This window comes from Rhinoraja longicauda, chromosome 8 (assembly GCF_053455715.1).
Source record: "Rhinoraja longicauda isolate Sanriku21f chromosome 8, sRhiLon1.1, whole genome shotgun sequence".
In the NCBI taxonomy this organism is placed as follows: Eukaryota; Metazoa; Chordata; class Chondrichthyes; order Rajiformes; family Arhynchobatidae; genus Rhinoraja; species Rhinoraja longicauda.
Genome location: NC_135960.1, coordinates 70,772,491 through 70,794,834, shown reverse-complemented (window position 1 = coordinate 70,794,834; position 22,344 = coordinate 70,772,491). Strand labels below are relative to the sequence as shown.

The 22,344-nt window shown below is 42.8% G+C and overlaps 1 protein-coding gene across 4 annotated transcripts in view; it reads left to right on the top strand.

The window, feature by feature from the left end:
- The window catches only part of unc80 (unc-80 homolog (C. elegans)), a 253,548-nt gene extending 232,324 nt beyond the window's left edge, over positions 1-21,224 (top strand). For all 4 annotated transcript variants that reach the window (XM_078404204.1, XM_078404202.1, XM_078404203.1 and 1 more), the window contains 4 exons: positions 8,818-8,899; positions 9,902-10,013; positions 15,699-15,913; positions 20,026-21,224. In XM_078404204.1, the coding sequence (XP_078260330.1) occupies positions 8,818-8,899; positions 9,902-10,013; positions 15,699-15,913; positions 20,026-20,280 (664 nt within the window). In that variant the 3' untranslated portion in view covers positions 20,281-21,224. The remainder of the gene's footprint in view (positions 1-8,817; positions 8,900-9,901; positions 10,014-15,698; positions 15,914-20,025) is intronic.
- The last annotated feature ends 1,120 nt before the right edge of the window (positions 21,225-22,344 follow it).

Sequence of the window (22,344 nt, the reverse complement as noted above, 5' to 3'; positions counted from 1 at the left end):
ATCAGCCCAGTGGTTTCTTTGAAAGACCTAAATACAATTTCAGTGACATCTCTGTATCAGCACAAAACTTGGCAAGAAACATTTACTTAAGCTGAATAAAATCTAGGTTACACTTCACACTGGTTGGTATTGAAATCCAGGTAATTTTCATATTGAAATTTAGTATTGTCTAGAGAAATCTAGAAATATAGAGCAATGTGCTTAGGCAGGATGGCGACTGCTTGTAAGGAAGTGATAACAATGGAAAACAGCATATCAATGTGACATTGTCGTGCTTAAAAATTCATATTTCTGTTGTGTGCACACTTTGTAGTAAGTCGTGAAAATTACTGAATAATAGTACGGGAGAAGGTAGTACGGGACACCTAAAATGTACGGAGCCATAGAGATGTACAGCTCCATGCTGATAAGGTGGGCTAGGCCTATTTGCCTGCATTTGACCCATCTCCCTTAAACCTTTCCAATCCATCTATCTGTCCAAGTGTATTTTGAAGGTCAGAATTTAATCTACTTCTATACCTTCCTCTGGAAGTTAATTCCAGATGAGGACGACTCTCTGATTGAAAAAGTTGCTTTGAGGTCACTCTTAATTTTTTCTCCTTTGCCCTCTAGTTTGATAATCCACTATCTTGGGAAGAATTCTCTCTACCCTGGGAAAATGTGAAAGATTTAGAGAAATTGACTTCCAATCTGATTTTCACACCAGCATACTGTAGTGTCATCAAGAATCTAGAACAAAACTTTGCTAACACACCTCTTCCAGACATTTTTCTATGCTATTATTAATATTAACACATTTATCTAAGGATCTAACATTATTTTCTATCCTTATTATTCATGGATGTAGGCACAGCTTGCAAGGCCAGAATTTATTGCCCAATCTTAATTATTTTAGAGATCTTCGTCTTGTGTTTGAGGCAGCAGAAGTTATGTAACGCCCTCCAGGCGCTGTAGCCAGTGCAATGTGCTGTTATCGAGGGCCGTGAGGTCTACCCCTCCATCCGGGGGACGGAGGACAGTGCAGTCGAAAATGACGTGCTGTCATCTAAGAGATTAAGATGTTGAACTATATATTTAACCACTAAAGTCCATGTGATGGAAATATTTCACATTTGTTTGAGGCAGGGACTTATGAAATTTTGACCCCATACCAATGAAATCCATGTTCCAGTCTAAATGTTTCTTGCATGTTGCAATAGTACCTGCCTCAACTACCTCCTCTGGCAGCTCCGGCCATACACACAGCAATGGGCCCAGCATCGAACCCTGAGGTTCACTAGTCACAGGCTGAAAAACAACTTTCCGCTATCACCCTCTGCTTCCTTCCATGAGGCCAATTTTCTATCCTTTCTGCTACCTCTCATTGGTTCCCATGCAATTTAACCTTCCAAAGCAGCATACCATGCGGAGCCTAGTCGAATGCTTGCTGAAATCCATATGTACAATGTCTACAGCTCCTTCTCCCGTCACAACATCAACCTATTTGGTCATATCTGCAAAAAAACTCAATCATATTCACGATCTCACATGTACAAAACCGTGCTGACTCTCCCTTATCAGCCTTTTTCCATCTAAGTGCATGCACATCTTATGCCTCAGAATACTCTCTAGTAACTGCTCGACCACAGACGTCAGACTCACTGGCGTGTTGTCTTTTCCCTGCAGCCCTTCTTGAATAGATATACATTTGCCACCCTTCAGTCTTGCAGCTCACCAATATTTAATGACGACTCATCATAGAGTCATACAGAATGGAAATTGGCCCTTCGGCCCAACTTGCCTTCTCTGACCAACATGTCTCATTCATACTCGTCCCACCTGCCTACGTTTGGCACATATCCCTCTAATCCTATCTTATCCACGTACCTATCTAAATGCTTCTTAGAGGTGGTGATAGTCCCTGCCATAACTACCTTCTATGGCAGCTTGTTCCATACACCTATCACCCTTTGTATAAAAAAGGTTGCCCCTCATATTCCTATTAAATCTTTCCCCCCTCAACTTAAACTTTTGACCTCTGGTTCTTGATTACCCCACTCTGGATAAAAGGTTCTGTGCATTTACCTGATCTATTCCTCTCATGATTTTGTGCACCTCTATCAAGATCATCTCTCATCCTCCTGATGATCCATTGGTCCATTAGAGAGTCAGAGTGGACAGCTATGTGCTGAGCCGGAAGAAATGGGGGAGATATTAAACAATTTCTTTTCTTCGGTATTCACCGAGGAGAAGGATATTGAATTATGTGAGGTAAGCGAAACAAGTAGAGTAGTGATGGAAATTATGAGGATTAAAGAAGAGGAGGTACGGACACTTTAAAAAAATATAAAAGTGGATAAGTCTCCAGGTCCTGATAGGATAGTCCCTAGGACATTGAGGGAAGTTAGTGCAGAAATAGCAGGGGCTATGACGGAAATATTTCAAACGTCATTAGAAACGGGGATGGTGCCGGAAGATTGGCGCATTGCGCATGTTGTGCCTTTGTTTAAAAAAGGTTCTAAAAGTAAACCTAGCAATTATAGACCTGTTAGTTTGACGTCTGTGGTGGGAAAATTAATGGAAAAGATACTTAGGGACAATATATATAATTATTTGGATAAACAAGGCCTGATTAGAAACAGTCAACATGGATTTGTGCCTGGAAGGTCATGTTTGACTAATCTTCTTGAATTTTTTGAAGAGGTTACCAGGGAAATTGATAAGGACAAGGCTGTGGATGTTGTCTATATAGACTTCAGTAAGGCATTTGACAAGGTTCCACATGGAAGGTTGATTAAGAAGGTTAAATCATTGGGTATTAATAGTGAGGTTGCAAGATGGATTCAACAATGGCTGAATGGGAGATACCAGAGGGTAATGGTTGACAATTGTATGTCAGGTTGGAGGCCAGTGTCTAGTGGAGTACCCCAAGGATCTGTGTTGGGTCCACTGTTGTTTGTCATTTACATTAATGATCTGGATGATGGTGTGGCAAATTGGATTAGTAAATATGCAGATGATACTAAGATAGGTGGTGTAGTTAATAATGAAGTAGAGTTTCAAAGTCTACAGAGAGACTTGGGCCTTTTGGAAGGGTGGGCTGAAAGATGGCAGATGGAGTTTAAAGCTGATAAGTGTGAGGTGCTGCATTTTGGTAGGACAAATCAAAATAGGACGTACAGGGTAAATGGTAGGGAATTGAGGAATGCAGTGGAACAGAGGGATCTGGGAATAACTGTGCATTGTTCCCTGAAGGTGGAATCTCATGTAGATAGGGTGGTGAAGAAGGCGTTTGGTATGCTTGCCTTTATAAATCAGAGCATCGAGTATAGAAGTTGGGATGTAATGTTAAAATTGTACAGGGCATTGGTGAGGCCGAATCTGGAGTATGGTGTGCAGTTCTGGTCGCCAAATTATAGGAAGGATGTCGACAAAATGGAGGGGGTACAGAGGAGATTTACTAGAATGTTGCCTGGGTTTCAGCACTTAAGCTACAGAGAGAGGTTGAACAGGTTGGGTCTTTATTCTTTGGAGCGTAGAAGGTTGAGGGGGGACTTGATAGAGGTTTTTAAAATTTTGAGAGGGACGGACAGAGTTGACGTGGGTAGGCTTTTCCCTTTGAGAGTGGGGAAGATTCCAACAAGGGGACATAGCTTCAGAATTGAGGGACAAAAGTTTATGGGTAACATGAGGGGTAACTTCTTTACTCAGAGGGTGGTGGCTGTATGGAATGGGCTTCCGGTGGAAGTGGTGGAGGCAGGCTCGATTTTATTATTTAAGAGTAAATTGGATAGGTATATGGATAAGAGGGGATTAGAGGGTTATGGTCTGAGTGCAGGTAGATGAGACTAGGTCAGGGAGAGTGGTCGGCGTGGACTGGTAGGGCCGAACGGGCCTGTTTCCGTGCTGTAGTTGTTATATGGCTATATGGAATAGATTCTGAGCTTGCTCAACCATGCTGTGTAGCTCAGGCCCTGGCAACATCCTCATAAATCTTTTTAGGCCCCTTTCCTTTTTAACATGAACTCCTTTAACGGGGACCAAAACAACACAATACAGTTAACCCTTTAACAGATCCCTTTATAACGGATTCTGGATCTAGCGGACTGACCTGCTGACGCTACCCCCAGCCTCTTACTGCACCGGATTCTGATGCCACCCCTGACTCGCAAGGTGTGCAGCGAGTCCTTCTTCACCCACCGGATTGTCCGGTTGACATGGCTGTTACTGCGAGGCCGCCGCCATCGACAGTACACGCTCGGTCACCATGGGGCTCCCTCCCCTCCCACCTGTTGCTGTCTCTTCCTGTCGGCGTTGCTTTGTCCACAGCCGCCTCCTTCTCCCGTCACTCTGTCCACTCGGCCCCCCCTCCCCCAATCCTTCACCGCTGCCTCCACCCCAATCGGAGTCGCCGACATACTCCACCTTGGAAGCGGCAGCAGGTGAGAGGGGAGGGAGCCCCATGGTGACCGAGTGTAGCTTGTTGTTGGCAGCGGCCTGAAGAAAGCGCTGTCCCCAGGGGCTACAACGTAAAACATCCGTGTCACCGGACCGTGCGGTGTGTGAAGAAGGGCTTGCTGATGCAGACCAGCAGCACCGGCCCCTAGTTTTTAGGTGAAACGACAAAAAGTGCTGGAGTAACAGCAGACTGAATAAGTCTGAAGAAGGGTCCTGATATCAGCTATCAATGCTGCCTGACCCGCTGAGTTACTCCAGCACTTTGTGCCCTTTTGTATATTAACCAGCGTTTGCAATTTATTTGTTTCAACTATATACCTAATGCAAAGAATTTCACTGTGACTTGTCACGTGTGACAATAAAGCATTCATTCATTCAATACCTTAGTCGGTTATAATGGACATTATTCCGCCCTATGGTCCGTTATTACAAGGCTTTACTCTACTCCAAATGTGGCCTCACTAATGCCTTGTATAACTGTAACATGAGTGGGGTCCCAGGTAGGGTTGCCAACTTGCTAACTACCAAATAAGGGACAAAAGGTGACGTCACCACCTGCGCCCCACGTGACCTCACCCAGCCAGCGGGCACATGCTCCCGCTCCATCAATGACGGCTGCCCGGCCGGGAGGCAGGTTGTTAAGGAACCTCCGTTAGGCAAACGCACTTGGCCCCGCTCCCCGAACACACTCCGTTAGCCTACAGTGTCCGGGCCTACAGCATCTGGGCATACAGCATCTGGGCCTACACCCCGGGCCTAATATGGGACAAGGGCGGTTGCGTATGGGACAAACAAATTTAGCTCCAAATACGGGATGTCCCGGCTAATACGAGACAGTTGGCAACCCTAGTTCCAGGCCACTGCAGAGCTTTGCTTTGACTTGCTGATAGTGCAGTGTCTTAGTTAGCAGCGCATTTGTAAACATGAGATTTCATGGTGATGGTGTGTTGTCGTAGCTTTATCGGCTAGCTCTAGCTATTATTCTTATAGCCTGGTGAATACCATCTTAAGCTCAGAGCATCATTCAGCACAGAAACAGACCCTTTCCACTCTCTTTGTCCATGCCAACCCTGATGCCTATTTATGCAAATCCCATTTGCCTGTATTAATCTGTATCCATCTACACCTTCCCTATCCAAAGGACCTCTTCAAATACCTTTTAAATGTTGAAACTGTATCTGCCTTTACCACCTCACATATTCACCACCCTCTGTGTGAAAAATATACCCCGCAGATCTCCTTTCAATTTCTCCCCTCTCATCTCTGGTTGCCCTCTGGTTCTGGACTCCCTTACCCTGGGAAAAATATTCTGATTCCCTATCGTATCGTTATCAAAAATGTTGTAGACCTTTATAAGGTCACCCTTCAACCTCCTATGTCCCAGTAAGAACACGTAATCTCATTTTTAGTTTGAATATGAGCTTAGTCATAAAAGCAATAAAATCTCTGCCAAGGTTATCTGCCCAACAGATGCAATCACAATAACATGGGTGATTTCCTTGTGCAGTGGGTATAGAATATGTGCCAGTAGATACTTTCACATACTTGGGACTTACAAATATTGTCTCTTTTCAATTAAGCAAAAATATTTCTTAAAATTGAAATTATATCCAGCATTGGAATTTTGATGTCCCTAGTATTCTTTTATTATTGCATAATATGTGAAATAAATGGCTCACACCATTGGCAGACATATTTTTATGAATCATCAGACTTTTGTGATCTCTATAGTTTTGGCTTCTGTTTTACCAATTTTATATTCTGAGTGAAACATTGTACTATTTACGCAGGGTTTCAAAGCTTTAATAAAATCCATTTACAGATTATGAAAACAGCTCAAACCATGATTAATCTTGAATAAGTAATTAAAAATGAACTTAATTTAATCACCTGAAAAATAGATGTTAATTTTTTTATTCTTTAATGCATGAAAATTTAAATAAAACTTTTTCAGAATGTTTCACAATCATGAAAAAATACACATAGTCCTGTAAATTGACTGGAAGGAGGCCCTAGCAGGGAAGACGGTAGAACGGCAATGGCAGGTATTCCTGGGAATAATGCAGAGGTTGCAGGATCAATTTATCCCAAAGAGGCGGAAAGACTCTTAAGGGGAGTAAGAGACACCTGTGGCTGACGAGGGAAGTCAAGGACAGCATAAAAATTAAAGAGAGGAAGTATAACATAGCAAAGAAGAGTTGGAAGACAGAGGATTGGGACTCTTTTAAAGAGCAACAAAAGTTAACTAAAAAGGCAATACGGGGAGAAAAGATGAGGTACGAGGGTAAACTAGCCAATAATATAAAGGAGGATAGCAAAAGTTTTTTTAGGTACGTGAAGAGGAAAAAAATAGTCAAGGCAAATGTGGGTCCCTTGAAGACAGAAGCAGGGGAATTTATTATGGGGAACAAAGAAATGGCAGACGAGTTAAACCGTTACTTTGGATCTGTGTTTACTGAGGAGGATACACACAATCTCCCAAATGTTCTAGGGGCCGGAGAACCTAGGGTGATGGAGGAACTGAAGGAAATCCACATTAGGCAGGAAATGGTTTTGGGTAGACTGATGGGACTGATGGCTGATAAATCCCCAGGGCCTGATGGTCTGCATCCCAGGGTACTTAAGGAGGTGGCTCTAGAAATAGTGGAAGCATTGGAGATCATTTTTCAATGTTCTATAGATTCAGGATCAGTTCCTGTGGATTGGAGGATAGCAAATGTTATCCCACTTTTTAAGAAAGGAGGGAGAGAGAAAACGGGTAATTATAGACCAGTTAGCCTGACATCAGTGGTAGGGAAGATGCTGGAGTCAATTATAAAAGACGAAATTGCTGAGCATTTGGATAGCGGTAACAGGATCATTCCGAGTCAGCATGGATTTACGAAGGGGAAATCATGCTTGACAAACCTACTGGAATTTTTTGAGGACGTAACTAGGAAAATTGACAGGGGAGAGTCAGTGGATGTGGTGTACCTCGACTTTCAGAAAGCCTTCGACAAGGTCCCACATCGGAGATTAGTGGGCAAAATTAGAGCACATGGTATTGGGGGTAGGGTACTGACATGGATAGAAAATTGGTTGACAGACAGAAAGCAAAGAGTGGGGATAAATGGGTCCCTTTCGGAATGGCAGGCAGTGACCAGTGGGGTACCGCAAGGTTCGGTGCTGGGACCCCAGCTATTTACGATATACATTAATGACTTAGATGAATTTGCAGATGATACTAAGCTGGGGGGAATGTGAATTGTGAGGAAGATGCAATAAGGCTGCAGGGTGACTTGGACAGGTTGTGTGAGTGGGCGGATACATGGCAGATGCAGTTTAATGTAGATAAGTGTGAGGTTATTCACTTTGGAAGTAAGAATAGAAAGGCAGATTATTATCTGAATGGTGTCAAGTTAGGAAGAGGGGATGTTCAACGAGATCTGGGTGTCCTAGTGCATCAGTCACTGAAAGGAAACATGCAGGTACAGCAGGCAGTGAAGAAAGCCAATGGAATGTTGGCCTTCGTAACAAGAGGAGTTGAGTATAGGAGCAAAGAGGTCCTTCTGCAGTTGTACTGGGCCCTGGTGAGACCGCACCTGGAGTACTGTGTGCAGTTTTGGTCTCCAAATTTGAGGAAGGATATTCTTGCTATTGAGGGCGTGCAGCGTAGGTTCACTAGGTTCATTCCCGGAATGGCGGGACTGTCGTATGTTGAAAGGCTGGAGCAATTAGGCTTGTATACACTGGAATTTAGAAGGATGAGGGGGATCTTATTGAAACGTATAAGATAATTAGGGGATTGGACACATTAGAGGCAGGAAACATGTTCCCAATGTTGGGGGAGTCCAGAACAAGGGGCCACAGTTTAAGAATAAGGGGTAGGCCATTTAGAACGGAGATGAGGAAGAACTTTTTCAGTCAGAGAGTGGTGAAGGTGTGGAATTCTCTGCCTCAGAAGGCAGTGGAGGCCAGTTCGTTGGATGCTTTCAAGAGAGAGCTGGATAGAGCTCTTAAGGATAGCGGAGTGAGGGGGTATGGGGAGAAGGCAGGAACGGGGTACTGATTGAGAGTGATCAGCCATGATCGCATTGAATGGCGGTGCTGGCTCGAAGGGCTGAATGGCCTACTCCTGCACCTATTGTCTATTGTCTATTGTCTATAAATGGAGCTTTATTTGGGTGCTTTAATATCTAAACAATGTACATGCTTGAATTAAAAGGAATATTTGAGATTTCTCCAGTCAATTGGTCTTCAACATCAGCCTATAAATTAAACTGTAACAATGTAATCAGTGTTAGATTAGAACTGCTTGGCATAAAAACATGAGGCAAGCCCTGCTAATATTTTCTACTGTATAACATTTGCAATCTAATTGGCCTTTAATACGCTCAACAGGGTTGCAAGTGTACAGAGTGAACCTGGTCATCAGATTCTTCTCGCACAACAACCTTTGGGAAGGAAGAGAGGTCTAAGACAGGTAAGAGTGAATTTGGATCTTTCAACGCTGAAAACTAAGGAAATGACCATGAATAATACTTTGGAATGGACATGTGGAAAATTATCTTGAGGTTCTTTAAAACATAAAGTGCAAGATTGTCACATTGAACATTCGTCTGTGACTTACTGATAGTCTGTGTGTGTACCTCTTGAAGGTACATCAGTGTACCAGCCAAACTACCAGCTTAGTTCATCAGGCGAGGCCAATGATAAACTCCACCTTGCCTGCCAATTGTCAGTGCAGGAAGAGCCTCTTTACGTTCATGCCTTGTAATATTGGTCCTTCCAGATGATGAGAGGCCAGATTAATAGTGATTTGTGCATGCTTACCTCAACATGGATCTCTGCCCTTAAAGTTGAAATGACTCTGTATAAGAACAGTCAAATACAAATATCACATTGAAATCTGATGGTAGTAAGACATGCAACAAGAATTTGCACAAAGAATTATTGAATGAGAATCATTATTGGAACAGATTAGAGAGAGGTTTTTGTTACATTTGGCCACAGTTTATTGGCACCAAAAAGATGAAAAATAAACAGTGTGAAGAAAGGAACTGCAGATGCTGGTTTAAACCAAAGATAGAGACAAAAAGCTAGAGTAACCCAACGGGTTACTTAAGAAGTATAAGAAAATAACTGCAGATGCTGGTACAAATCGTTTTATTTACAAAATGCTGGAGTAACTCAGCAGGTCAGGCAGCATCTCGGGAGAGAAGGAATGGGTGACGTTTCGGGTCGAGACCCTTCTTCAGAAGGAAGGTCTCGACACAAAATGTTGCCTATTCCTTTTCTCCAGAGATGCTGTCTGACCTGCTGAGTTCCTCCAGCATTTTGTGTCTACCTTCGAGTTACTCCAGCTTTGTGTGTCTATCTAAAAATAAACAGTGTCCTATATCCTGTTAGATTTTAACTTGCTAGACTAAAATGTAATTCTTTACAAGTTTTAAATAAGAAATTTATTTCTGAATATTCCTTGCAGCCTCGGCGTGCTCTGCTTTCGCGTCCAAAGTTACAGAGTGATGTAAGAGGACGGCAGGGAGCCCGGCTATCCACAACCAGGCGATGCATCCAGCCAAAATCCAAGCCACTGGGTACGATCCAGGAGTTAGATTTCTTTATCCCAGGGGTTACCTAATATTTTAACACATTTAGAAACTAGAATCATAAAGAAAATGCACGGGAATTCAAATATTTTGAAATATATAATGGCTCGAAGGGCCAAATGGCCTCCTCCTGCACCTATTAACTATATAAATTTATGTGGTAAAGCAGGGTGTGCGGGGAAGTGTAAGGACAAAGGCATGAACATCTTTTCCTTAAAGATCTTTTCCCTATAATCATTAAGCTCATAAGAACATAAACATTTGGATAGGTGTCTGTTTCATTCGTATATGTTTCATTTGCCCTTTCAAAAGTGGTCAACTTTAAATTCCTATGCAACATGACAATAGACAATAGACAATAGGTGCAGGAGTAGGCCATTCAGCCCTTCGAGCCAGCACCGCCATTCATGGCTGATCACTCTCAATTAGTACCCCGTTCCTGCCTTCTCCCCATACCCCCTCACTCCGCTATCCTTAAGAGCTCTATCCAGCTCTCTCTTGAAAGCATCCAACGAACTGGCCTCCACTGCCTTCTGAGGCAGAGAATTCCACACCTTCACCACCCTCTGACTGAAAAAGTTCTTCCTCATCTCCGTTCTAAATGGCCTGCCCCTTATTCTTAAACTGTGGCCCCTTGTTCTGGACTCCCCCAACATTGGGAACATGTTATCTGCCTCTAATGTGTCCAATCCCCTAATTATCTTATATGTTTCAATAAGATCCCCCCTCATCCTTCTAAATTCCAGTGTATACAAGCCCAATCGCTCCAGCCTTTCAACATACGACAGTCCCGCCATTCCGGGAATTAACCTAGTGAACCTACGCTGCACGCCCTCCATAGCAAGAATATCCTTCCTCAAATTTGGAGACCAAAACTGCACACAGTGCTCCAGGTGCGGTCTCACCAGGGCCCGGTACAACTGTAGAAGGACCTCTTTGCTCCTATACTCAACTCCTCTTGTTACGAAGACCAAGATTCCATTGGCTTTCTTCACTGCCTGCTGTACCTGCATGCTTCCTTTCATTGACTGATGCACTAGGACACCCAGATCTCGTTGAACATCCCCTCTTCCTAACTTGACACCATTCAGATAATAATCTGCCTTTCTATTCTTACTTCCAAAGTGAATAACCTCACACTTATCTACATTAAACTGCATCTGCCATGTATCCGCCCACTCACACAACCTGTCCAAGTCACCCTGCAGCCTTATTGCATCTTCCTCACAATTCACACTTCCCCCCAATTTAGTATCATCTGCAAATTTGCTAATGGTACTTTTAATCCCTTCGTCTAAGTCATTAATAAACATGCTTAGATAAAGACAATGTTTGTGGTTACAGGACAATGCTTACAAGACAATGCTTACAGGGGTTTACAAAAATGATTACAGGAATGATTGGGTTAACGTATGATGAACAGTTGACTGTTCTGGAGTACTTGCTGGAGTTTAGAAGGGTGAGGGGGATTTTAGTGAAACTTACTGAATAATGAAAGGCCTGGGTAGAGTGGATATGGAGAGGATGTATCCACTAGTGGGAGAGTCTAGGACCAGAGTGCACAGCCTCAGAATAAAAGAACGTGCCTATAGAAAGGAGATGAGGAATTTATTTAGCCAGAGGGTGGTGGATCTGTGGAATTCCTTGCCACAGGCGAATATTTTCTGTGGATATTTTTTAAGCAGAAATTGATAGGTTCTTGATTAATAAGGCTGCCAATGGTAATGGGGAAAGTCAGGAGAATGGGATTGAGAGGGAAGGAAAGATCACCCGTGATTGAATGGCAGAGTAGACTCGATGGGCAGTATGGCCTAATTCTGCTCCTATGTCTTGTGAACTTACATGTATTAAGATAAATAAAAGACAAGATAACAAAAATATGGAATTTCAATGAGATGGTGTGGTTCTGGTCATGAAGTGGTATAATTCTCCAGTGCTCTTTGCAACAAGATCTCCATATTTGATAAGTATTGTTTGAGGTGATGCAAATATTGATCAAGTGAAGAAATTTTGTTTCAGTTTTCCTTTTCGTTGGTTGGGATTATAAATGGTAGGAATCAATGATAGCATTACTTCACCATTGTTATTTTTTAGAATGGTATTTGAATGTTTGCTGGCACATAGTTCGCTGGTCTCTTAATGATAGTCTCACCACAAGTAGACACAAGGACTGCAGATGTTGAGTTACAAAAAAAAGGTACAAAGTGCTGGAGTAACGCAGCAGGTTAGGCAGCATCTCTAGAGAACATGGATAGGTGACGTTTTTGGTCAGGACCCTTGTTCAGACTGATTGTAGTAGTGGTGGGGGGGGAAGCTGGGGAGAGGTGGGTGGGACACAGTCTGGCAAGTGATAGGTGAATATGGGTGAGGGGGGGGTTATGATTGGCAGATAGTTGGACAGGTATGTAGGTTAATTGGCTGGGTAAATGTAAAAATTGTCCCTAGTGGGTGTAGGATAGTGTTAATGTACGGGGATCGCTGGGCGGCACGGACTTGGTGGGCCGAAAAGGCCTGTTTCCGGCTGTATATATATGATATGATATGATATGATATGACAAAAAGTGTGAGGTAAAGAGATGTGATAGAGAGAAAGGAGGATAATGAAGGAGAGCCTGGATAAAGTGTACCAAATCTACTCCGCCATTCAATCATGGCTATTCCATCATTCCCTCTCAACCCCATTCTCCTGCCTTTGCCCCATAACCCCTGACAATCTGACTAATCATGAATCTACCTACGCCTTAAAAATACCCATTGACCTTGGCCTCCATAGCCGTCTGTGGCAATGAATTCCACAGATTCACCACCCTCTGACTAAAGAAATTCCTTCCCATCTCCTTTCTAAAGGTACATTCTTTCATTCTGAGGCTATGACCTCTAGTCCTAGACTCTCCTACGTGGAAACATCCTCTCCACATTTACTCTAACCAAGCCTTTCACTATTCAGTAAGTTTTAAATGAGGTCCCCCTCACCCTTCTAAACTCCAGCAAATTCAGGCCCAGTGCCGTCAAACGCGCATCATATGTGAACCCAATCATTCCTAGGATCATTCTCGTAAGCCTCCTGGACCCTCTCCAATGCCAGCACATCCTTCCTCAGATATGGGGCGCAAAACTGCTCACAGTACTCCAAATACAGTTTGACCAGTGCCGTATAAAGCTACAGCATTATATTCCTGTTATGTATTGTAGCCCTCTCGAAATAAATGCTAACATTGCATTTGCCTTCCTCACTTGCAAATTAACTCTTGAGGAATCCTTCACCAGCACTCCAGTCCCTTTGCACTTCTGATTTCTGAATTTTCTCCCCATTTAGAAAATAGGCTTCGCCTTTATTCCTGCTACCAAAATGCATGCCTGCACACTTTGCTACACTGTATTCCATCTGCTCCGACCCAGCCCACTCTCCCCACCCGCCCAAGACGTTCCGCAAAGTCCATGCTTTCTCTACACTACCTGCCCACACAATCATTAATATACATCGTGAGAAGTAGTGGCCCTTGCACCGACCCCTGAGGAACACCGTTTGTCACTGACAACCAACCAGAAAAGGGTCCCTTTATTACCACTCTTTGCTTTCTGTCATCCAGTCAACCTGCTATCCATGTACCTTCTCTCTGATACCATGGGCTTTCATCTTCTTTAGCAGCCTCACCCATCAAAGGTCTTCTGAAAATCCAGGTAAACAACATCCACTGTCTCTCATTCGTCTGTCCAGCTATTTACTTCCTCAAAAATCCCAACAGGTTTGTAACAGATTCGTCAGGAAAGATCTCCCTTTTACAAAACCATGTTGACTTGGGCCTATTTTATCATGTGCTTCTTGGAACAGCGGAGTAATATTTGCAATTTTCCAATCGTCTGGAACCACCCCTGACTTGAGTAGTTCTTGAAAGATCACAACTAATGCCTCCACAATCTCTAAAGCCACCTCTTTCTGAACCCTGGGGTGCAGTCCAGGTGACCTATCCACCTTCAGACCTTTCAACTTCCTAAGCACCTTCTCCTTAGTAATATATTCCTTTATTCGTCCCACACCGGGGAAATTTACAGTGTAAAAGCTGCAAAGTGGATAGCAAGAGATCATTCATTATAAATAAAATAAACACAAGGATAAATTGTCATCAATAGTAATAGCCACTCCACTAACCTCTACCTCCGACTCTTGAATTTCCGGCACGGTGCTGGTGTCTTCCACTGTGAAGACTGATGCAAAAAAACATATTCAGTTCATCTGCCATTTCTTTGTTCCCCATTATCACTTCTCCAGCATCATTTTCCAGAGGTCCAAGATCCACTCTTGCCTTTTTCTTACACTACATATCTGAAGAAATTTGTTATTCTCTTTTATATTATTGGCTCGCTTACTTTCGTATTTTATCTTTTCTCCACAAATTGCCTTTTTAGTTACCCGCTGTTGTTCTTTAAAAGCTTCCCAATCCTCCAGCTTCCCACTAATCTTTGCAATGTTATATGCCTTCTCTTTTAGTTTTATCATATCTTTGACTTCCCTAGTCACCTCATTCTCCCATTAGAATTTTTCTTCCTCTTTGGAATGAAAAGATCCTGTGTCTTCCGAATTATTCCCAGATATTCCTGCCATTGCTGTTCCACCATCATTTCTGTTCGGGTCCCTTTCAAATTAACTTTAGCCAGCTCCTCCTTCATGCCTCTGTGCCTTTGCTCAATAGAAATATGGACATATCAGATTTCATCTGCTCCCTCTCAAATTGCAGGTTGAATTTTATCATATTATGGGCACTACCTCCTTGTGGTTCCTTTACCATAAGCTCCCTTATCAAATCCGGTTCATTGCACAATACCAAATCCAGAATTGCCTTTTCCCCCAGGCGCAACTACAAGCAGCTCTAAGGAACCATCTTGTAGGCACTCTACAAATTCCCTCTCTTGGGGTCCAGTATCAACCTGATTTTCCCAGTCAACCTGCATATTGAAATCCCCCATGGCCACCGTAACATTGCCTTTCTCACATACCATTTGTATCTCCCAATGTAATTTGCATCATACTTCCTGGCTACTGTTCAGAAGCCTGTATATAACTCCCATCAGAGTCTTTTTACCCTTGCAGCGTCTCTGCTCTATCCACAAGGATTCTACATCTTTTGATCCTGTCACTCCTTGCTAAGGACTGAATTTAACTCCCTACCAGAAGAACTAACCCCCCCTCCCCCCCACCATGCCAACCTGTCTGTCTTTTCGATTGGATATGTAACCTTGGACATTCAGCACCCAGCTCTGATCCTCTGTCAGCCATGTGATGCCCACAACGTCGTACATACCAATTTCTTACAGCGCTGTAAGCTCATCCATGTTCTGAATACTACGTGCATTCGAATAATACGTTTAATTCGCTATTCACCACCCTTCTCTCATTGGTACCGACTTTACCCGACCTTAGTCTCTTATCCCTTAAACTTCCCGCTCTACTATTTCTGGAAACTTCTGTAACCTCTCCTGCACTCGCCTTCCCTTTAACTTAATCCATACATTTCCAATTGGTTAACCCCCCCCTGCCCATCCCCACTATTTAGTTTAAAGACTTGTATACAGCCCTGATTATGCTGGTTTATGAATATGTTATCGCTGAGGATGTAATTAAAGAAAGTAACGATGCTTTCCATATATTTCTATGTTTGACTTGAATTCTGACAGAGCAAAAAAGATCAGTTACCTTCACTGAAATGCAACAGGATAGCACAGCTACCCAGCAACAGGCAACTATCGCAGAGGGAAAGGAAACTGCACCAGAGAAAACTGAGGCCCACCCACCAGGATCTGCTGCATCGTCAACCACCACTTCACCAGTTTCAGCAGCACAACCTGCAAGCCCTTCAAACAAAGATTTAAGCATTCTTGACAGCAGCCAGGTAAATCCCTTTAACAGGAAGCTGGCCCTCAAAACTGAAAGATATGATATGAGTTGCAAATAAATTGAAAGCCTAATTCAAAATCATGCTTTTTAATATAAAATTGAGAACTTAACGGCTTCTCTCACATGGCGATTGAACAAATGCATTTATAAGGCATTTTTCATCTTATTTCTTTTTAATGGAGTCAGTGATGCATAAATGCAGAAAATTCACACAATGGGGTCTCATAATGAACACAGTTGGAACCGACAAGTTAACATACCTTGGTGGTTTTGACTGAATGGTAAGTATTAAACAGAACATCAGGGGAACGACATTATTATTCTCAAAATACCAGGGAACTTTTCACATTATTAGTAGAAGGCAGATAGGATATTGGTTAATTTTGCAAATGAATTATCTGCAACACTTAGCAATAATAATTCTGTTACCAAGAGGGATGTGGAATTTTATAATGATGTCCATGCCAATTTATGGAATCAGTACTTTACAAAAAAAGGTTATTGAATCCACTACATGCATGCCATCTTAATAAAGCAGATATCAACATATACATATTCAGTCTGAAGAAGGGTCTCGACCCGAAACATCACCCATTCCTCTCTCCAGAGATGCTACCTGTTCTGAGTTACTCCAGTATTTTGTGTCTATATACATGTTGTTGCTTTTCTCCATGAATGTGAATGTTTCTCTTTTAAACGTATATATTTTCCATGTAACATTTATTGTACATTTTCTTCCATTTTAAAATCATTGATGGGTTCCCCGTCAGGATTTCTATTCAACAATTCTATGAATGAGAAGCATTTCTGTGATCATCTAATTTTTCTTGCTAACATTGATGATTGAAAGTGATTTTGTTTTAATCATAAATTCAACTTCTTAAAATCCAAATATATTTTGAATTCTATGTATTTGCTCCATTATCCTATATTTTCTCTAGTTCTTCCAGTGCCACAAAAATGATAAGGCCTTTTGAGCTGAAGAGGGTGTGAAGCAGCACCTGGGGATTCAGCACAAGGGGTCAGAATAAAGAGACAATTATCGAACAATCCCTGTTCCGAGCGTACACCGGCCCCATCCCCGAACTCTACCTCTGCTACATCGACGACTGCATTGGTGCTACCTCTTGTACCCATGCAGAACTCACTGACTTCATACACTTCACTTCCAATTTCCATCCTGCCCTTAAATATACTTGGACTATCTCCGACATCTCCCTACCTTTTCTGGACCTCACCATCTCCATCACAGGACACAAACTAGTGACTGACATCTACTATAAACCCACTGACTCGCACAGCTATCTGGACTACACTTCTTCCCACCCTGTCTCCTGCAAAAAGTCTCCTACTCCCAATTCCTCCGTCTACACCGCATCTGCGCCCGGGATGAAGTGTTTCACACTAGGGCATCGGAGATGTCCTCATTCTTCAGGAAACGGGGCTACCCTTCTTCCATTATAGATGAGGCTCTCACTAGGGTCTCTTTTATATCCAGCTGCTCCGCTCTTGCTCCCCCTTCCCTCCCCCCATTCGTAACAAGGACAGAATCCCCCTCGTTCTCATTTTCCACCCCATCAGCTAGCATATCCAACAAATCATCCGCCAACATTTCCGTCACCTCCAACGGGACCCCACTACTGGCCACATCTTCCCATCCCCTCCCCTTTCTGCGTTCCGCAGAGACCGTTCCCTCCGTAACTCCCTGGTCCACTCGTCCCTTCCTACCCAAACCACCCCATCCCCGGGCACTTTCCCCTGCAACCGCAGGAGATGCAACACCTGTCCCTTTACCTCCCCCCTCAACTCCATCCAAGGACCCAAACAGTCTTTCCAGGTGAGACAGAGGTTCACCTGCACCTCCTCCAACCTCATCTATTGTATCCGTTGCTCTAGATGTCAACTTCTTTACATCGGCGAAACCAAACGCAGCCTCGGCGATCGTTTCGCTCAACACATTCGCTCAGTCCGCCTTAACCAACCTGATCTCCCGGTGGCTGAGCACTTCAACTCCCCCTCCCACTCCCAGTCTGGCCTTTCTGTCATGGGCCTCCTCCAGCGCCATAGTGAGGCCCACCGGAAATTGGAGGAACAGCACCTCATATTTTGCTTGGGCAGCTTGCAGCCCAGCGGTATGAACATTGACTTCTCCAACTTTAGATAGTTCCTCTGTCCCTCTTTTCCCCTCCCCCTTCCCAGATCTACCTCTATCTTCCCGTCTCCACCTATATCCTTCCTTTGTTCCGCCCCCCTGTCATCAGTCTGAGGAAAGGTCTCGACCCGAAACGTCACCCATTCCTTCTCTCCTGAGATGCTGCCTGACCCGCTGAGTTACTCCAGCATTTTGTGATACCTTCGATTTGTACCAGCATCTGCAGTTATTTTCCTACAGAAAATTAACTAAGTACTAGATCAAGTGGACCCGTTGGGCCCAAACCACTCCTGCATTGGTGCTGCACCCTCTCCTCCCCTCTCCTACCCCCTCCCTCCCTCCAGCACCAGGCCTCAGCCTCCACCTCCACCAACGTCCGGCCTCGCCGCTGCTACTGCTGCCGCCTTTCCCCTTGGCCCACCTCAGGCTCGCGGTTACCTGGTCACGTCCAGGCCCAGGCTCCGGTTGCTTCCCCCGGCACCAGGTCTGATTCTCCCGCTCCAAGAGACAGGCGGCCGAGCCCTGCTCAATGGCCCCCATTTGTTCTGGGGATGCGGCGGCAATCTTACGTAAGTACCAGATCAAAGGTGCCCCAACTGCATATGCGCGGTTTTTTAAACTTTAAAATGTGAATAACTTTAAAAATATAACACCGATTTCAATGAAACTTCTTCCATAGGACCACGGGACGACGGTGAGCCTAAAATTGGTGCGCTATCGTGTACCGTTTTAGCTGTAGTTCAGGAACAAGCGAACAAACGAGTTTTAGTTTATAGATGTAATGCTGATATATGTCACAGTTAGGATGTGTTAGGTGAAGCTGCCTCAAAAGATGATGTGACAGAGTCTAGATTAATATGAATTTACCGCATACTCTGCCACTAATGTCCTAAAGTTTCAGTGGGAGTTTGTAGTTTGTAAAAGAACCCCAATTTGTGCAATAGAAAGAGATCTTGTTGCCCTGGATGGGCACCCCGCCTTCCCACCAGTGGCCCTCGAGAAGCTGGAGATGGCCAGAAAGTCGAATGCTGAGCAACCTTCTCAACAGTTATCACCTGCTAAACCTCTGAAAGAGTTTCAATATGATGTCATGTTGCTCAGTTTAAGTGGCACAAGAGATTTGGATGGATTTTCAACTGGATTAGAAGCATCGTAGCAGGTTGGATGTCTGTTGGCTGCTACATAGAGTAGCAAATCATAACCAAAAGAAAAATAAGACAACTGTATAAGACAAGCAGTACTTGAAGATATTAACATGTGAAAATACAAAAGAAAAGGCAAAGTACAGGTAACGGTAGGGTGCTGATTTATTGAACAGATGTTCCAGTACTATGAGAAGATGATCAGATAGTTACACATAACTTATGTATTGAAATTAAATATCTGGTCATCATGCAGACACAGGCAAACTAACATTTATCAGGAAAAAAAGAAGGAAAGTCAAAGTGCAAGATCTACTCTTGCTAATCATCTAATATTAAAGAAGGATTAGAATTTCAGAAGTACGTTTTGCCTGCATTGAGCTGAAGAATAGAGTGCTGTGCATATAGACTTAAAAGAGGAAGGAAAATCAACGTTTTCTGGTCATATTCACTAAGGTCCTTAAAAATGCCAAACAATAAAGCTGCTTGATATTTGATATACTTTGAAATCATTTCCCAAGATTTAATTTTAATATAGCAGTGCACAATGAAACTGTATTAATGGTAAAACTTCTGCACTGTTCCTCAACGTGCAAAGGCGTACCTGGTACAAAATTGCACGCTGCTCGTCTGACATCGAAATTAATTTTTTTACAAGTGCTCTCTCTAATCAAACAATGTGCTTCATTCACAGAGGGTCGAAGGCAGTGGGCTCACAGTTCTAAGTGCAGGTTGCCTAGGGCATTGCTTCATAAAAGATTGTTAAAATGCCAATCTTGTCTTGTTATAACACAGTGCCTCTACTTTTCTCAGGTGAAGCCAACATTTTCAGAGAGTGAATATAAGGATTATCAAACAACACAGATGCAACCACCAGAACAGGTCCCAGTTCCTCTGAGTGAAGATTTGTCAGGCCTTGAAATAAGTAACTTACTTGAACCTCCAGGGAATGACCTGTACATCAGTGAAGAGAATGGATCGGAAAATTCTCACCTTTCAGAAGCATTGGTTTTGCCCCATGTAGAATCTGGTGAGACTAATGCAAATGTGGATGAATCCCATGTTTAACCCTTTATTCCCCATGGATGGAGAGCTTTGCATCCTCCTGTCATTATAACTGTGGCTCAGTTCCATCGTATTTCTTTTTAAATGTTACATCAGTAACTTTGTTCATATGTTTTGCTGCTTCAGAAGTTTTGTGTTATGTTTTATTGTCTAGACCTATTGACCAATGTATAGTGAAAGTCAAAATGTAGCTGAAAATATCTGCTGCCACAAGCATAACTTGGTGAGTTTCAATCCCATGATTTATTTAGCAGTTTACTGAATTAGTTTAGCCAATGCAACTACGTAACAATGTGCCAAAATGTGAATAGTGCAAAGAATTATTCAATAAAACTCCAAATATAGCAGGTCAATCATGAGCCGTAAATGTATTGCTTCAGTGAATTCAGATCTATGGTCGGATATCTCAAGTCCTGATGTTGTTACCACTTATGTCCATCAGCTTGTACTGTCAGATCACTTTAATGTGCATATATACAATTAAGCCTGTTACTTGTCTCCATATGTGTTTAAAATGTTACTATGTCAGTCTAATACTGTAAGTGGGATAACATAGAACTAGTGTGAACAGGTGATCGATAGTCGGCGTGGACTTGGTGGGCAAAGGGCCTGTTTCAATCAAAATAAAAGTGATTAACAAGAGCTTTACTTCAGTTTGATATTTGAACTGTACTTGCTTTCTTTTCCTTCATAACATTACGGCAGACATTGAGTTGCATATTTCAGAGTTAATGTAACATATGTGTCTAAAGTATGAGCAAATTAATCAATTCGAATTGAATGAGATTATTTAGTTCTGATGGTCATAATCGAAAGATCTAACTTGTACATGTTCTCGTTTTGGATTCTGACTAATACATCCTTTCTAGAATGTGATAGTTATTGATTTCATTAGAATTGGAGCCGTATCCCACGTCAGCAGGTGAGACTTAAGTGTTGTCAAGTATGTTATTCAGGCATGTGAGAGGTTAAAAAAAAGAGGAAAAGAGCCGAGTGCTTGCGAACGGGGATGAAAAAATTGGAAAATTATTGAAAATTTACACACACAATTACCAGTTTAAAGCCTCTTTTAGTGCATTTCAAAGTAAAAACAGGCATTACAAAATAATGTGAATGTCACTGTACACTAATAACATTTTGAAGTAAATTCGCACATTAATTGATAATCAGCCCAAAAAGGTCGTAATTGGCTTTTCTGCTTTGTTTTATATTTTAACCCAGTCTTAATTTAGTTGCACTTAAATTTAATATTTACTCATTACAGTTCCACCACTGATTTTCTGGCAATCTTGGTTCCAGAGCTTTGCTGGTTTTTCCAGCAGGCCAAGGAAATTGGCTATGGGGATAGATGTGCTGGCTCCAGCTGGGCTGGAGTTCCAGAGCCCCGGCTGCAGGTTGCAAATTCAACCCACCGATCGGCCGTGGAAGTGCCGATGAGGTCGACATTGGCTGCCTTACCCAGCCTAGGTGCCATATTTCCGGGGAGACTTCCAGGGCGCGCGAGGGGGATTTCTCGCGGAACCCCTAGCGACACTTGTTCATTACAAGTCTATACATCGGTTTTTTTTCTTCTTTTTTCCGATCCGATTTCTCAGTTTATTTGGCAAAGTAAAAAAGCGGAAACCATGCAAAAAGCGCGGGAAATGGGGAAAATTCACATGCCCGTTATTTAAGTGTGTAAAGATGGAATCAATACACATTTGTTGCATTCCTTGAGGTTCTCAGGGGCTAAATTCCTATGTCCTGATGTGCTGCTTGTTGTGTGCACCTGGAATTACCAGTCTATTACAGCATTTCACTTTGTTTAATTTAACTACATTTATTTTAATGCAAGGAGCCTTGCAGATACGGTTGAGCTGAAAGCATGGATCAGTGCATGGGCTGTTGATATTGTTGCAACATGGAAACACGATTGAGGGAAGGGCAGGACTGACATCAGTATTCCAGGAAACAGTTCTGCTATAAAGCAATCTCGTGTTGTAGAAAATGGTGGTATAAAAACAACTGTGCCAGTTGTGAAAAAGGGGCTTTGGGATTAGTTTCATACTCACAATAAAAAAGTTACTT